The following is a 16166-nucleotide window of genomic DNA, read 5'->3' on the forward strand; positions in this document are numbered from 1 at the left end:
TTATTCTCCTTCAGGAGGAAAAGGCAGGCGTTCCGAGAAAAGAAAGCGGGAGGCGGGGAAAATAATCCTTGCTAGTGCTTTTGGCTCAAATACATTGATATGCTAATGGAAGCATCTTTCCTCCTGCCTTCCACTTTCTGTTTTAGGAGCAAATTACGATAATGTTACCTAGTCACGCTCTTGAGAGGCATTAAAACACAAATAGGGCAGTGTGTAGTGGGATTTGAATCTTCTCCATACTCTCTCTTCATACTCCGCTCTGCACTTAATCTCATCTATTCGTCTAATTTTCTATTTAATCTATCTAATTTAACATTAAACAGTTAATAAATACACAAATGGGATCGAGCATACGGCCGGGGAGGATCTACCTTCACATATATACTGTATAGAAGTCAGATTAGGGATGGAAACACCTCTCAATAATATTTTCTATGGTAAAATTAATCAAGAAAGGACAAAAATTAAATACTTTTTTCACTTGGAAATGTAAATGTTGCTATAGGTAAGGTCAGGTTTACCTATTACGTGCAAGGACCAAAGATGGCAAATAAATGAAAGTCACCGAATGATAAAATTTCAAATCGAATATATATTATAACATATATATATATATATATTTTAAAGAGAGCCCATATCGTGAATTGGAGGGGTATTTTTACTATTGGTAATCCAAGTAACGCTGAGTGTCAGGTATCTTAATTGCTGACACCCAGAATCTGTATAAGAGCGCGAGCATTAACATCCACCGTCTATAAATACACGCCGCGCCTTAATGCCTTCTTAAATCAAAGGATCACTTTTCCATGCTATTCTGACAAGTCGTCGTCGTCTTCTTCTTCTTGAATCTTGAGGCAGAGGCATAGCCATGGCCTTCAACATAACCTCCATCAAAACGTCGTCGGATGGAGCCTGGCAGGGCGATAATCCCTTGGACTACGCATTCCCGCTTCTCATCATCCAAACAACCTTGATCCTCCTCGTTAGCCGCTCTCTCGCCTTCCTCCTCAAGCCCCTCCGCCAGCCCAAGGTCATCGCTGAGATCGTCGTATGTCTCTGTCTCTCTCTAACTTCATGTTCTCCTCACAAAATTATTTGTTGATCACTTTGTTTTATTTTCTTCTACAGGGAGGAATCGTACTGGGCCCCTCGGCTTTTGGAAGGAACGAAACCTACATGCACCGTGTGTTCCCTTCATGGAGCACTCCCATACTTGAATCCGTTGCCAGCATCGGTCTTCTCTTCTTCCTCTTTCTCGTTGGACTCGAGTTGGACCTCAACTCCATTCGCCGCTGTGGTCGAAGAGCTCTTAGCATTGCGGTGGCCGGAATTTCCCTTCCTTTCGTTTGTGGCTTCGGCGTTTCCATCATTATCCGGAAAACCGTCGACGGAGCCGGTAAGGTCGGTTTCGCTCAATTTCTTGTCTTCATGGGCGTCGCGCTTTCCATCACCGCATTCCCTGTGCTCGCTCGTATCCTAGCCGAGCTCAAGCTGCTGACCACCCACGTTGGAGAGACTGCAATGGCCGCCGCAGCATTCAACGATGTCGCAGCATGGATCTTGCTCGCGCTAGCCGTCGCTCTCGCGGGGGACGCCGGGAACCAGAAGAGCCCTTTGGTATCGGTCTGGGTCTTGCTATCGGGGCTTGGTTTTGTGATATTCATGATGGTCGCGATCCGACCTGTAATGAAATGGGTGGCCCGAAGGTGCTCGTCGGAGCACGACGCGGTGGACGAAGTTTATATTTGCTTGACACTGGCAGGAGTGATGATTTCAGGATTCATGACGGACCTCATTGGGATCCACTCCATATTCGGGGCCTTTGTGTTCGGGTTAACCATTCCAAAGGGCGGTGATTTCGCAGACAGGTTAATAGAAAGGATCGAGGACTTTATTTCTGGCTTGCTTCTTCCTCTGTATTTTGCTTCTAGTGGATTGAAGACGGACGTGGCGAAAATCAGAGGCGCAGAAGCATGGGGGCTTCTGGTTCTGGTGGTATCGACAGCCTGCGCCGGCAAGATACTGGGCACGTTCGTGGTGGCAGTACTGTGTAGGATGCCGGCGAGAGAGGCTCTGACTTTGGGTGTGCTCATGAACACCAAAGGACTGGTGGAGCTCATCGTACTCAACATTGGGAAGGAAAAAAAGGTCAGCTTCCTTTGCTGTATTTTGACGCTTTCCTTTGCTCTGTTCTGCTCATCGCACTCAACATGAATTTTGTGTCATGTACAGATTGTAAATGATCATACAAATATGCAATGAATGATTATAAGACAATTCAGTTGGCTCAATAGTGATGAAGAGGACGTACAAGTCTGATACTTAGGTTTTTTTTTTTTGGGTGGTGTCTGCATTTTCAAAGCATCCCATATAGAGGAAGAGGATCGTCTATGCATCCTTTGTTTCAACCCGCTCTTAATTCCTGCTATTCAGAACTGATTTTTTTTTTTTGAAAAAAAAATGTGGAATGGATTAAGATTAAATTTGGAAGTGAAAATTCAAAAGCCCATTCGCTCACATATTCTGGTTCTAAATATTAGTCATCTATGAAAATAAATTAATGATCTTATGTATATTAGTTGCTTCCCATACAAAGCTTGCCGAGGTTTTTTTTTTTGCCTTTAAAAAATGACCTTTATTTACAATTTTTAAGAACCATTTTTTTAATTTATGCTCTTAAGCAGGGATGAATTTAAAAAGTTGCCTTTTAGATTATTAACTATCCTCTTTAATCTTGGCTAGGTAGTTGGAATTTTTAAGAGTGGTCTGAATATTTAAGTACCGTTTTTTCCTTTATCTCTATGTTTATTGAAGGATAGTTATGGTCAAGGGTCAAAAAAATAGTCATTTTAGTTCATTCAATCCCAGCACCAACATTTCTTATATTTTGCCAGAAAAAAAAAAAAGCAAAAGGAAGTCTTATAGTGAGCTGTAACTACGTCGCGCGCCCAGGTTCTAGGGAGGGCACTATGCCAGTGGGCGGTTCACGTGGCAAAGTCAAAACACAAAATTAATACGCCTCGTTCCCCGTGAGGCTCTTTCCGTCTTTGACTTTACGTCTATGTTCAATTTTTGTTTTTTTTCTCCTGGAGCTGATTTACGCCTATGTTCATTAATCATCGGAGAACAGAACAGGTGCCGTTCATGGCCTAATTTCTTTTATTTTCTCTTTAAAAAAATAAATAAGGAAGGGTCAAGTCTTCATCTCCACTAAACGACAACATCCTAATCCCATAGTCCCCTTCCAACATTTTCGCACAATAGTGACAAAATGACATAGCAGGGCAAACATCTAACTCATGATCTGTCCCTTGTTCACATCACAGGTTCTAAACGACGAGATGTTCGCAATCTTAGTCCTCATGGCTCTGTTCACCACCTTCATCACAACTCCAACAGTCATGGCCATCTACAAACCCGCTCGTGGCATCTCCTCCCGCACCCACCGCAAGCTCGGCGACCTCACCGCCGACTCCAATAACGACGTCTCCGATCAGCTCCGAGTCCTCGCCTGCGTCCATGGCCCCGGCAACGTCCCTTCCATCATCAGCCTCATCGAGTCCACTCGCAGCACCAAGAAGTCCTCCCTCAAGCTCTTCATCATGCACCTCGTGGAGCTCACCGAACGCTCTTCCTCCATTATCATGGCTCAACGAGCTCGCAAGAATGGCTTCCCTTTCTTCAGCCATTACCACGGCGCCTACTGGCACGACCCGCTGGCCGGGGCTTTCCAGGCCTATAGCCAACTGGGCCGAGTCTCCGTTCGGCCAACGACCGCCATCTCCTCTCTGGCCACCATGCACGAGGACATTTGCCACGTGGCCGAGGAAAAGAGGGTGACCATGATCATCTTGCCCTTCCACAAGCAATGGAGGAAGGTGGAGCAGGAGGATGAGGACAAAAGGAGTCATTCTCACGAGATTATGGGGAATGTGGGCCATGCGTGGAGAGGCGTGAACCAGAGAGTGCTGAGGAACGCGCCTTGCTCTGTGGGGGTCCTGGTGGACCGTGGGTTTGGGGACGGGTACAAAACTCCAGGCCCAAATGTAAGCATGGCCCAAAATGTTTGTATCGTGTTCTTTGGTGGGCCCGATGATCGAGAGGCCTTGGAATTGGGCTCAAGAATGGCCGAACATCCGGTGGTTAAGGTTACGGTGGTGAGGTTCGTTGACCCGGAGTGGGATGCCTCCAGAAGTAGCGAACTCGTGCTCCGCCATTCACCGAAGAACAGCAGCGACAATATCTACAGCTTCTCCACCGCCAAAATGAACCGTCAAACGGAGCAGGTAATCCAAATTAGAATGAAGCCCATGAGAGATCAATAATTAACCAGGGAATTATTATTAGAATTGAAATATACTTGACATTTGATTTTTTTTTAATTTTTTATTATCTGATGTGTTGGCTGGTGCAGGAGTTGGATGAGGCGGCGGTGGCGGAGTTCAGAAGCAAATGGGAAGGAGTGGCGGTGTACGTGGAGAAGGTGGGGAGCAGCATAGTGGAGGAAGTGATGGCGATAGGGAGGGGCGGGGGTTACGATCTGATAGTGGTGGGGAAGGGGAGGTTTCCTTCGAGGATGGTGGCGGGGCTGGCGGAGAGGCAAGCGGAGCACGCGGAGTTAGGGCCGATAGGGGACATTCTGGCGTCGTCGGGGAACGGGGTGGAGGCCTCAGTGCTGGTGGTTCAGCAACATGACGTGGCACTGGCAGATGAGGCCCCCCTGTCCAAGTCCTCCGGCGAGCTGAAAGGCCAGCACCATCAGGATTCTTCCAGTAGCGGTAATGCCAAAGAATCATCAGTAGCAAACCACAATGATATAGTGTAATGAATTAAACGGCATGCAAGTCTCAAGTCAACACTCGCACGCCATTGTACGTAGCGGTCAGTATATTGGGAAGATTGTTGGTACCATTTAGTAGCTCTGGAGTTGTAAATACAAATAATACAGCTCTGGACCTCCATCATTATGTTTTTTAGTTGCTTAGAGTGTTCTCCCACCCAAACGATGAGAAACTAATCTATCAAAATATTCAAACACCGCAGCCTGGACCCTTCTCAATAATATTTGTTCCATACACACCACCTTAAAGATCAAACTAAGATACTCAAATCCCTTCTACTTGAACCAACAATTGTTGGTTGGACCTCCATTATTGATTCGCCATAGATAATGAAGCTCCTGAAAGAAAGCCCAAATCCCCCAGAATCTCTACACGGGATTGAGAGACGTGTGTATAGCTTGCCCATTCACTGCCTTGCTTCCTCCTGCAACTTAACCCGCACTTGCTCCTAATTTCAACACTTTCTCATTCGCCGTACAAAATTACGGTCCCCGTATCGTAATACTTATACCTGTGCCAATCATTTTGTCATTTTGTGTACAGTTAATAAATTGTATATTAATTAATTTAATATACCTATACTTAATTTATCTCTATCCTGTCCTGTTTATGCTGCTTAATCATGTCAGGAAGGTGGAAGAATCCGAATTTTAAAAGAATAGCATTTGGTTATTGACAAGAGTGTTTTCTAAAAACATTTTTTTTATACATCGAGATAGATTTTTTTACATATTTATTTCATATATTATAAAATTAGTATTAAAACTATGGTTTTGTTTTCATCACTCCTTACCCTCAAATAACTTTATTCTCTCAAGTGCTTTTACATCTCTGAAGTGCTTTTACATCTGTTAATACAAAAACAGGTTTATCAATACCATCACCGCCCCTCGAGGAATCCATATACATACATACATATATTATGTTCCCTCTTTTTTTTGCCGAATACAACTATTCTATCGATGATATAAAACTTATAAAAAAAATGTACTCTCTATTAGGGGTGAGCATTCGGTTTTTCGGTTCGGTTATCGATACTAACCGAAATAATCGAATAACCGAATATAGTAAATTTTAGACACCGAACCGAAACCGATTAACTGAACTAACCGAAATCGAATTAACCGAAATTATAGATATGAAAAGTGATTTTAAATTAAAAATAATAATAAAACACAATTATAACCAATAATTAATAAATATTTCAACATTCGATGTGATTTATTATAATAATATTTATTATAACTATATTTATTGAATATAAATATATTTAAAAAGTTCACATAAACCCACATATATATTTATTATAATAATATTTATTAAATATAAATATATAATATATTTATTTTGGTTTTTCGGTTATAACCGAAATTTTTTTTCTACTAACCGAACCGAACACCGAAACCGAATTGTTAAGAAAAGAAAAACCGAATATGTAACTGAAAACCGAAATAACCGAACCGAAAAACCGAAATTCAATTCGGTTCGGTTCGGTTTTCGGTTACGGTTCGGTTTTGCTCACCCCTACTCTCTACAGTATCTAATACGCAATATTATTATCAAGTGAAATTTGAGCATTATTAAACTTTCATTTTAGGAGCCCATGCAAATTCTGGACCACAATTTTGGGCAATTAAATATCTGATGCGTGATGTAGCTCTGTATTTCGTGAAAAGGCAGAAACACGGGATTCGAACATTTAAAGGGTAACTGGGAGGGACTTATTCCTGGATATGTAAAATACAAAGGAACAGATATGATATGACGGGAGGACAGAAAATGGTAGAAGGCCGATGGACCAATCAGCACTTCTGGCGTGGCGTTGAGAATTGAGGGAAGGCATATATATGTATAATTAAGGGAATTGAACAGGGGACGGCTCGAAGGCGCGGCCCTAGTGGCTGCGAAATATTCCTCTGCTCTTTTTGACACCAATATCTTCGCCCAAAGCAAAAGCATATTCATCCCATTTATGCCCCTAACCAAACACGACAAAAAGGTGCCAAACTTTGACATTTTCAACCATTATATTCTAACATAGCCTCTTCAATTCTTTTTTTTTTTTTTTAATTTCTGGGAGGAAAAAGGGAACATGTGCTTCCTTGGAATTTTAATTAGCGCGCGCGCACAAATGTAATCCAGTGACTTGTTCAGTCATATGGCTGAAACTAACCATAATCGCATTTGCTTGGTTATTTTTTTGCCCCGTGAAAAGGAATATGTTCGCATATGAGGTAGTGATTTGGAATTTTGGCAGTCCAATATTGTTGTTCTTTGCCGAAACATACATGACTACAGGGAATGGAATTCCATGCCATGGAAGTTGGAATTGGCTTGACCTTATGAATGCTCTCCATCAAACGCAAGCACTAGCAGTCTATTTCTCCATCACACTATCCAGTCATCCATCAAAGAAACATCGATCCAAACGATTACTTCCTCTGTTTTCAAATATAAATCATCCACATCTATTCTTCAAGAAAATCTATAAAAAAAAAAAGTTAATCGCGATTTAAAAACTCATGCTAAGGCAAAATTGATTTTAGATTTGTTCGCAATCAAATTGTCGATTTCCCTCCATTTTAAAATAATTTATTTTTAATGGGCTATTTAACTTCTTTCTCTTGGTAATTAAATAAAAAAATTCTAACGAGGAATATTCAAGGGAAAACTATTCATGATCCGGAAAATCTAAAAATTTCTTTTTTTTTTTATTTGGAATTTTGTTAAAATAGTACTCATGCGGGAAGAGAAACTGGATCTTGTTAAATATTCCCTAATTAAACAAGAAAAAGTCTTATTATGAAACAAACGACTTTCCTAATTAAACCACGGGTGGCTTCTATTCCAGCGAAGACGTTTTGATAAGCACATGCATTTTTTTTTTATGAAGACAATAGTATTGAGGTATTATTAATTACTAAATGCTGGTACTTCTTCTCCTAGTATTTAAATACCAATTCGTCACGTTATGATGAATTAGTCTCTTTTTTAAAAATCCGGCCTCTGTTAGTAATTAAACGAAGGCATTAATTAACGCTGTTAAATTAAGAACATTGAGAATTCTACTGCCAGTCAAAATATTTCATGCATGCTTAGCTGTCTAGACTTCTATATCCGGAGCTGAGGACCATCAGTCCAATGCTTCAAGTTTCCGTACAAGGTACTGTTAGTCGAATGTGGACAAATAGCCAGGTTTAAAATGCGTTTGATTGTATCTAAACTTTAATACTAATTATATAATTAAGATTTTGCCCTTTTGTTTTGACAAGACAACTCTTGTCGTGTTCTTCTTGCATCTTCATGGTCGGAATTTATTTGCAGTTAAAAAAAAACCCATAGTCCACTGGCTGTGTGGCTTGGTGGAAATCAGACCGCCATTTTGCTTGATATGGAAGCATATTGTAACTAAACAATCATGCACCAGCCACCACCCACGGCCACCTCCAACAACCGCACATATATTAAATTCGAGCACCGTATCTTAAGTTAAACAATGATTTATATGTTCACAAATCTGGTGATTATTTATCGATATTTTTATTAATATGACTCTACGAAAACGCTAGAGACCGTTGAAATGGGGATTGATCTCTTATAATAATTATAATTGTAATAATACCTCTGGTCTTTAATATAAGAGCTGGCTGACTAATTTGATTAGATTAAAAAGTTTTTTCTAAAATATTTTTACTAATCATGTGTATTGGCTAGAATTATCATTTGATGACATATTCAACATGAGCAACAATTACAAGCACTACCATGAAAAAAATGAATAAATATAAGAAATAAAGTAAATCGAGGTCTCATGTTTAAGACCAAATTAAAATTAAAATTAAAATTAGCTCTAAGATTAAGCACTTAAGGTTATTATATAGGATAGGCTATGGATGCATGTGTAGCTTCTATTGAAGCAGGCACTTAAGGCACTTCCATTATTTAATGAATAGAAATCAATAATGTGTGGGTGTATGTGTGTATATTCTATCATATCGTGGATAGTATTTTATCACCCGTCCAATCTGGGTAGTGAACAAACATTAAATAAATAAATAAACAATGATGATATGGATGGCTTGATTCTAGACAGTATATTACTTAAGGCACATAATTAAAAATTAAGAAGCCATTTATGATCAAAGTGTCCGTACAGATGACGATAACTTTTTAGAGTTGCCTAAATTAAACATGACTAACCCACAAGGTTTAACAGATAAATTTTACAATATACTTCACGTCTTCGCCCCTTAATATTCCACATAAACTACTCTTTAAAAGAGTGATTGGGGCTCTTATGAAAAGTGATGGCTGAAAAATGATCATGTTTCTCGTTTTACTCTCGTCCTTATTATAAGACCCAATTTGACTTTTTATTTGGTCCTAATTATAAGACCCAATCCATTTTTTCTTTATATTTGCATTTTTCCAGATAATCCTTCTAATAATGATAGTTTTAGCCATCTTAATTAGCAAGGATTTATTTATATAAATAAAATTAACTTACTTCCTTAATTCCTCAAATAAGTCAATTGTCTTATAATTAGTATTTTTTTCCCCATCATGATCGAACCGTAATAGAAAATCACTTGCCTCAGAGGATTGCGTATTTGCGCTGTGGTCTTTACATGTGTGCGACTAACCTTTCATAGATTCCATGCATTAAACCTTATCAATAATTAATAATTGAAAAAAAGGGTCCAAATTGCTCATATCCATTATATATGTCGATTTTTCCAATAACTAAATGCTATTATTTCAAAAATAAAACACATGATTACGTATGATGGGAAAACTTAATATAATGAATATAAGCAACTTAATTTAAGTATTGTCCTCAGTGATAATCCACACTAGCTATTTTAACATACTTCGATCCTAGTAACCATGCAAATAACAAATAGATTAAAAACATAATCATTATTTGCAACTATTTGAATTGATATTTATAACTCGTTTTTTCCCAATAATTTTTTTACAAATAAGTTATCATTAAATATTGACCACTTAAAATATATCACTCCTCCTGCATATAAGCAAGCAAGAAGTAATTGAACACTCATAATGTGTTTGTATATCTGGATTGAGTAGTTGTGGATATTGCCATCATTATAGGAGACTCAGGCTGCCAAATACGAGCATATCTATCATCATCATCATGAGCTTTCAGAATTTCAACCTTGCTCTTGGGAAGGAGATGAGAAGAAGGTTATATGATTAATCCCAAGCAAGTGGATCAGTGCATTCCTTTTCTCTGGCTGATGTTGATGTCAGGGTGATGATACGCCAGAAAAATGGGCGAGCTTTTGGGTGCATCTATTTATTTACCTTATATTTGTGGCCCTCTCTTTATTCCCCCACCATTTTCCCATTTTTGTGCATTATAGTATCACACAACAATAGCACCACTGGATGAATATTGCGCAACTATTTGGCATGCATGCTCCCAAGCTCATCCACTATAAAACCCGACTCCTCTAACACTCCTCACTACTAACCACCCTCGCCCAGCTGGCCATATTGTCTTTTAAGTTCCCCCAGTGTTCATACTGATCCATACATATTGCACCGCCATGACGCTCAACATCACCACCGTCAAAACGTCCTCGGACGGAGCCTGGCAGGGCGATAACCCTTTGAACTTTGCTTTCCCATTGTTGATTGTTCAGACCATCTTAGTCATCTCCGTCAGCCGCTTCCTCGCCTTCCTCCTCAAACCCCTCCGTCAGCCAAAAGTCATAGCCGAGATTCTTGTGAGCCTTCATTTTGCCCCGTAACTCATTTCTTCCTTCAGTTTTACTCTGTCGATAGCACTGAAAGAGATACGCGCGCCCTGCCCCCATATATTTTAATCTTAGTCCATTTCTAATCAAATTGTTGTGGTAGTCAATCATTAGCTTGGTCAGAATTAAGTGACGGCATGACAATATATAATTAACTTCTGCATCAGGACTTAGTGATACTATAATTGTTCTGATTTGTGCGTTAACTTGACTCTTCATTTCATCTGATTATCATGTGTGTGTATCTCACACACACACGCGCGATGTTGATATGTAATATTATACTATGTGCAATATTGCAGGGCGGAATTTTACTTGGACCCTCAGGCATCGGTCACAACAAAGATTTCATGCACTTAGTCTTCCCACCATGGAGCACTCCAATACTTGAATCTGTCGCCAGCATTGGCCTCCTCTTCTTCCTGTTTCTGGTGGGCCTGGAGCTCGACCTCCGCTGCATCCGCCGCAGCGGCAAGCAAGCTCTGAGCATCGCCCTTGCCGGAATATTCCTCCCCTTCCTGTTCGGCGTCGGAGTCACTTTCCTCCTCCAAAAGGTCATCCATTTCAACGGCTACATCCTGCACCTCGTGTTCATGGGAGTCTCCCTCTCCATCACCGCATTCCCTGTGCTCGCCCGCATCCTAGCAGAACTCAAACTCCTAACAACCCAGGTGGGCGAAACCGCCATGGCAGCCGCAGCCTTCAACGACGTCGCCGCGTGGATCTTGCTGGCCCTCGCGGTGGCTCTAGCCGGTGGAGGCCACAGAAGCCCGTTAATATCCATCTGGGTTCTCATGTCCGGCGCTGCCTTCGTCGTCTTCATGTTACTCGTCGTCCGGCCGATGATGAGCTGGGTGGCCCGCCAGTGTTCACGAGAACACGAGGTCCTAGATGAAGCCTATATATGTTTAACACTTGGAGGAGTGTTGCTTTCAGGATTCGTGACCGATCTAATAGGGATACATTCTATATTTGGGGGGTTCGTGTTTGGGCTTACAATACCCAAAGGAGGTGAATTTGCAGGGAGGGTGACGAAGAGGATTGAGGATTTTGTGTCGAGCTTGCTGCTTCCGTTGTACTTTGCGTCGAGCGGGTTGAAGACTGATGTGGGGAAGCTGAAGAGTGTGGAGGCGTGGGGGCTATTGTTGGTGATCATATCGACGGCGAGTGCAGGGAAGATTTTTGGGACCTTTCTGGTGGGGATGATGTGGATGATTCCGGCCAGGGAATCGTTGGCTCTTGGAGTGCTGATGAACACCAAAGGCTTGGTGGAGCTTATCGTTCTCAACATTGGCAGAGAAAAGAAGGTACGTACGTTAATTAATTGCCATGGGTAAACATGCAAGTACAATTGTCTCTCCAGAATTTTATTTCCCCTTTAATATTAACACGAGTTTTTGTGTTGGATATATAATATAAGACTATAACTAATTTAATTAGATTAGGTCACTATTTAACTAATTTAATTAGATTAAGGTCAGATAAGTTAGTTAATTATAAAAAAATATAATATGTTTTTCTCAAAATATCATAATCATCTTTCTTAATATCCTCCCTCCCTCTTCTACTTGATTATAGTTGAGGGAGTATCCATAGAAGTAATTTAAAAAAAATTAATAAATATGATAAATAGGTCTTATATTTAGGATCAAAATCAACTTAACAATTAGGTCCTATATTAAGGATAGGAGGAGTATTTTGTATCTTTTCTCCACCCATATTGCACAAGCTCGGATTTCTTAAATGCAGTACTTATTACAAGCCTAACTATTTCTGGTTCACATGAAAAAAATTTCTTTTAGATAAAAATTATATATATATTTTTACAAATAGATGAATTTCTAGTAAATTGATTACGATGAATAATTAGTTTTACAATTTAATTATTTAACACACTTGCAATATATTTCTAGCTCCGACAGGGAAACTACAGATTTTATGTTTTATTTTGCCACGTATTAATTCCTGGGAATATATTTTAGACTTGTGATAACTTTTTAATTCATGATATTATTCGGATGAAAAGTGTAAGTTCAGATGTAAATATAAGTTGTATATATAACACTGAACTTTTTAAAAGTGACTATATATGTGGGTGGGTTCTTATGAGGGTAGAAAAGTGACTGTTAAATGGACGAGATATTATATACTACCTTTGGTCTTAAATATAAGAATAAATTGGCTAATTTGAATATATTAAGAAAATAAGCTAAATTAATTATTTGTAATAAATTCGTGTTGTATTTCTTAAAATATCCTTGCCAATCAAGTTCATTGGTTAGAATTATTATTATTAGAAGGACTATCTTAGAAAAAGAAAATGAATATGTATAAGAGACAAAGTGAATTGGCTCTTATATTTAAAATCAAAAAAAATCAAATGGAGCCTTATATTAAAAATCAGAGGTTGTAGTTAAGTGTCTTGGATAGGCATGTAACTAATATACAAATTAATAAGATAAGGGCATAGTGAAAGATGAGATGAAAGAACAAACATGCGGGCTTTTGCTTTTGTAATGGGCATCAGAAAACTGTATTTTCAGCGCGTGCTGTCATTTTCATCCTTTCCATTAAAAATTGATTACTATCATTATGGATTCTAGATGCCATGAGTAATGCACTGATCATCCCCAAAATGCTATTAACGGGAGGTCTTTATCAACCAGCTTCTTAAATTCTCATTCTTATTCCCCCCCCCCCCCCCCAAAAAAAAATCGCTGCTGTAGGTGGAAGGAAAAGAGAATTGAATCTGCATATCTTTAATCTTTGATCCATGCTAATTTATGCTCTCTCTTTAGTTAAAACTCAAGACACCGAGTTCACACTTCTGTGTTAAGATACGCCATCACAGATTGTGGGAGGATATATAGCATTTTATGTAATAATTGGTGCCAAAAAGATGCTACGCTACAACTGATTAACAATTGACAAGGTGATTATAACAGTTTGTCCCCTGATTCTGTCAAAGCAGATACAGTCTTCGGAGATTATATTGGGATATGGTAGATCAGAATTGAAGAATTAATTAAATTAACCCAACAGTTCTCAATTAGAAATGTCCGTGATATTAATTATGAAATGATCAAGCCCATTGTCTACGATGAAGACATAATAATCCATGTTAATTATTGGTGTTATATAATACGTTACTCCTCAACTCTTTAATATATGACTCAATTGTTGAGTTAGTTTTGATCTTAAATATAAGACCTATTTATTATATTTATCAATTTTTTAAATTACCTTTCAATCATAATTAAGTAGAAGAGAGAGGGGGTATTAAGAAAGATGATTATGGTGTTTTAGGAAAAACATGCCACATTTTTTATAATTAACTAATTACCTAATCTTCCTTAATCTAATCAAATTAGTTAGATAGATCTTATGTTAAGGACTGAAGTATTTTGGAATAATGTTGTAAGACTTTGACCATTGTTTATTTGACGAGGCAGGTCCTTAACGACGAAATGTTTACCATCTTGGTGCTCATGGCTCTGTTCACAACCTTCATGACCACCCCAACCGTGATGGCCATTTATAAACCCGCACGAACTGTTGCTTCTAAGATCAGCCACGGCCAGAAAACTCGCCGGCTGCCACCTCTCTCCGACATGCAAGAGGACCTTCGTGTTCTCGCATGTATCCACGGACCAGGTAACATACCCTCCCTCATCAACTTCATCGAATCAATCCGAGCCACTACCAGGTCTCAGCTCAAACTCTACGTCATGCATCTCGTCGAACTCACCGATCGCTCTTCCTCCATCCTCATGGTTCAACGAAAGACGCAGTAGAGAACATAGGACAGGGATGGAGAGAGTGAATCAGAGAGTGCTTCAGTACGCACCATGCCCTGTTTCAGTTCTGGTCCACCGTTGTGGGTTGGGTCCACGGCCGGAGCAAGCAGCGCAGGCCGGTACCACCAGGGCTGCCAAGAGGGTCTGCATAGTTTTCACCGGTGGGCCAGATGGTCGGAAGGTTCTAGAACTGGGAAGTCGTATGGCAGAACATCCTTTAATAAAGCTCTCTGTTGTGAGTTTCGTTGGCGATAGCAGATCAAACCACAACTCACCAGCAACCAATTCCGATGCGGAAACGGAGAAGGTAATATAAATATATTTTTGTCATTATGAATCTAACAAGAAGCAGAACCTATGACTAACTTGTCGATAAAAATTGATTGCGATGAATATATCATAGGAGCTGGATGACGCGGCCATGACGGATTTCAGAACTAAGTGGAATGGGAGAGTGGAAGTCATACAAAAGAACGAAAGCAACACGACGGAAGAGGTACTAGCAATAGGGAAGGGAATGGAATACGAGCTGGTAATAGTGGGGAAGAGCCAAGAGTGTGTGGGATCGGCCATGGAGGCTAAGCTTAAAGATTCACAGATGGAGCACGCAGAGTTGGGACCCATTGGAGGTCTCTTATGTTCTGTAGGTCAGGGCATTACGTGCTCAGTGCTGGTTGTGCAGGACCAAGATCTGGCAGATTCAAACGAGACTGGCCTCAAAAAAGTCGCTAGAGAAATGAGATCCGTCATTACAACAGATGCTGTCACAGCCATCGAGTCGTCTGTCTAAATATGCAATGTCATATCTGTATAAAAATAAACTCCTACCTGGAGATTTCTATAATCTACATTATAAGTTTCACAAAACTGCATGTGTATTTTTATTTCTGGCCAATGACCGCCGTGCATCTGCTTCAATTTCAAACACGCCATCATATGCTTTTATGAAGATGCAAGTTATGCGGTTTAATGTCCGTCTATTCAAACACCCCACCAAAATCATAATAAACAAATGCCGACACTTTTATTCAACAAGATCGAAATTTAGCTCCAGTAACTAGCCCAAGCAATGTGGCAAAAAAAAAAAAAAACATAACACAGAGGGGTAATTCGGAAACAGCTCCATTCCATCTTTTCTTGGAATGATCGATCTTTCAGGAGAAAAAGGAAAAAAAAAAAGGGCCCTACCGGGTTCGAACCGGTGACCTCTTGATCTGCAGTCAAATGCTCTACCACTGAGCTAAGGACCCCTGGCTGTTAACAGTGCCAATAAAATTTATACATAAGAACTTAGATGCTGAAACCTTACCTCCAAAATTACAAAATATTCGCTAATTCTAATCACCGAAACAAAGCGACGAGCTCATGCACAGAGCTGCCAAAAAAGGAAAATGAGGACGCTTGCTGTAGCTTGTAACAAAGGATGAGCTTAAATAATGATATGTTTAGAATCCTAAGGCAGTGTCAATTATAACTACAAGGAGCATGGTGTGATTGGATAGTGACGCTCAAAAGCCCATACTTACCCCAAAACTGAGAGCGAGACCATGCATGTCTATTTAATGCCCACCGTGCCTTCACATGGAATGAGGGATGGTATTTGAGCAGCCTTCAATGATGAGGAAATCATTTTTGTCCGCAAGATCCACCTTTCCATTTTACTACCAATCCCCACCGCTAGCTACACCTGTCTTGTATATTCTCCAATTCATAACGCCTATGTTACCCTATATCGCAGATAATGA

General features: G+C 39.8%; 1 protein-coding gene, 1 non-coding gene and 1 pseudogene across 2 annotated transcripts; 2 read left to right on the top strand and 1 right to left on the bottom strand.

Annotated features, from left to right (window-relative positions):
* The first annotated feature begins 787 nt into the window (after window positions 1–787).
* On the top strand, window positions 788–4918 carry LOC114723558 (cation/H(+) antiporter 20-like). Its single transcript, XM_028909756.1, has 4 exons — window positions 788–1048; window positions 1129–2148; window positions 3327–4286; window positions 4415–4918. The coding sequence occupies exons 1-4, from the start codon at window positions 869–871 to the stop codon at window positions 4823–4825; spliced, it is 2571 nt and encodes an 856-aa protein (XP_028765589.1). The 5' UTR covers window positions 788–868; the 3' UTR covers window positions 4826–4918.
* Window positions 4919–10309: 5391 nt separating this feature from the next.
* Window positions 10310–15288, top strand: LOC114723542 (cation/H(+) antiporter 20-like; annotated as a pseudogene).
* Window positions 15289–15599: 311 nt separating this feature from the next.
* TRNAC-GCA (transfer RNA cysteine (anticodon GCA)) lies at window positions 15600–15671 on the bottom strand. The gene has a single exon. It is a non-coding gene; the product is annotated as a tRNA-Cys (tRNA).
* Window positions 15672–16166: the final 495 nt, after the last annotated feature.

This window comes from Neltuma alba, unplaced genomic scaffold, assembly GCF_004799145.2.
Source record: "Neltuma alba isolate B1F8T4 unplaced genomic scaffold, ASM479914v2 tig00012145_pilon, whole genome shotgun sequence".
Classification (NCBI taxonomy): Eukaryota; Viridiplantae; Streptophyta; class Magnoliopsida; order Fabales; family Fabaceae; genus Neltuma; species Neltuma alba.

Excerpts from the sequence above, each read along its gene's own strand:
- LOC114723558 (XM_028909756.1), top strand. The coding sequence starts at position 869 with ATGGCCTTCAACATAACCTCCATCAAAACGTCGTCGGATGGAGCCTGG. Across the intron at positions 2,149-3,326 it reads ACATTGGGAAGGAAAAAAAG|GTTCTAAACGACGAGATGTT; the intron begins GTCAGCTTCCTT and ends TTCACATCACAG. Across the intron at positions 4,287-4,414 it reads TGAACCGTCAAACGGAGCAG|GAGTTGGATGAGGCGGCGGT; the intron begins GTAATCCAAATT and ends TGGCTGGTGCAG.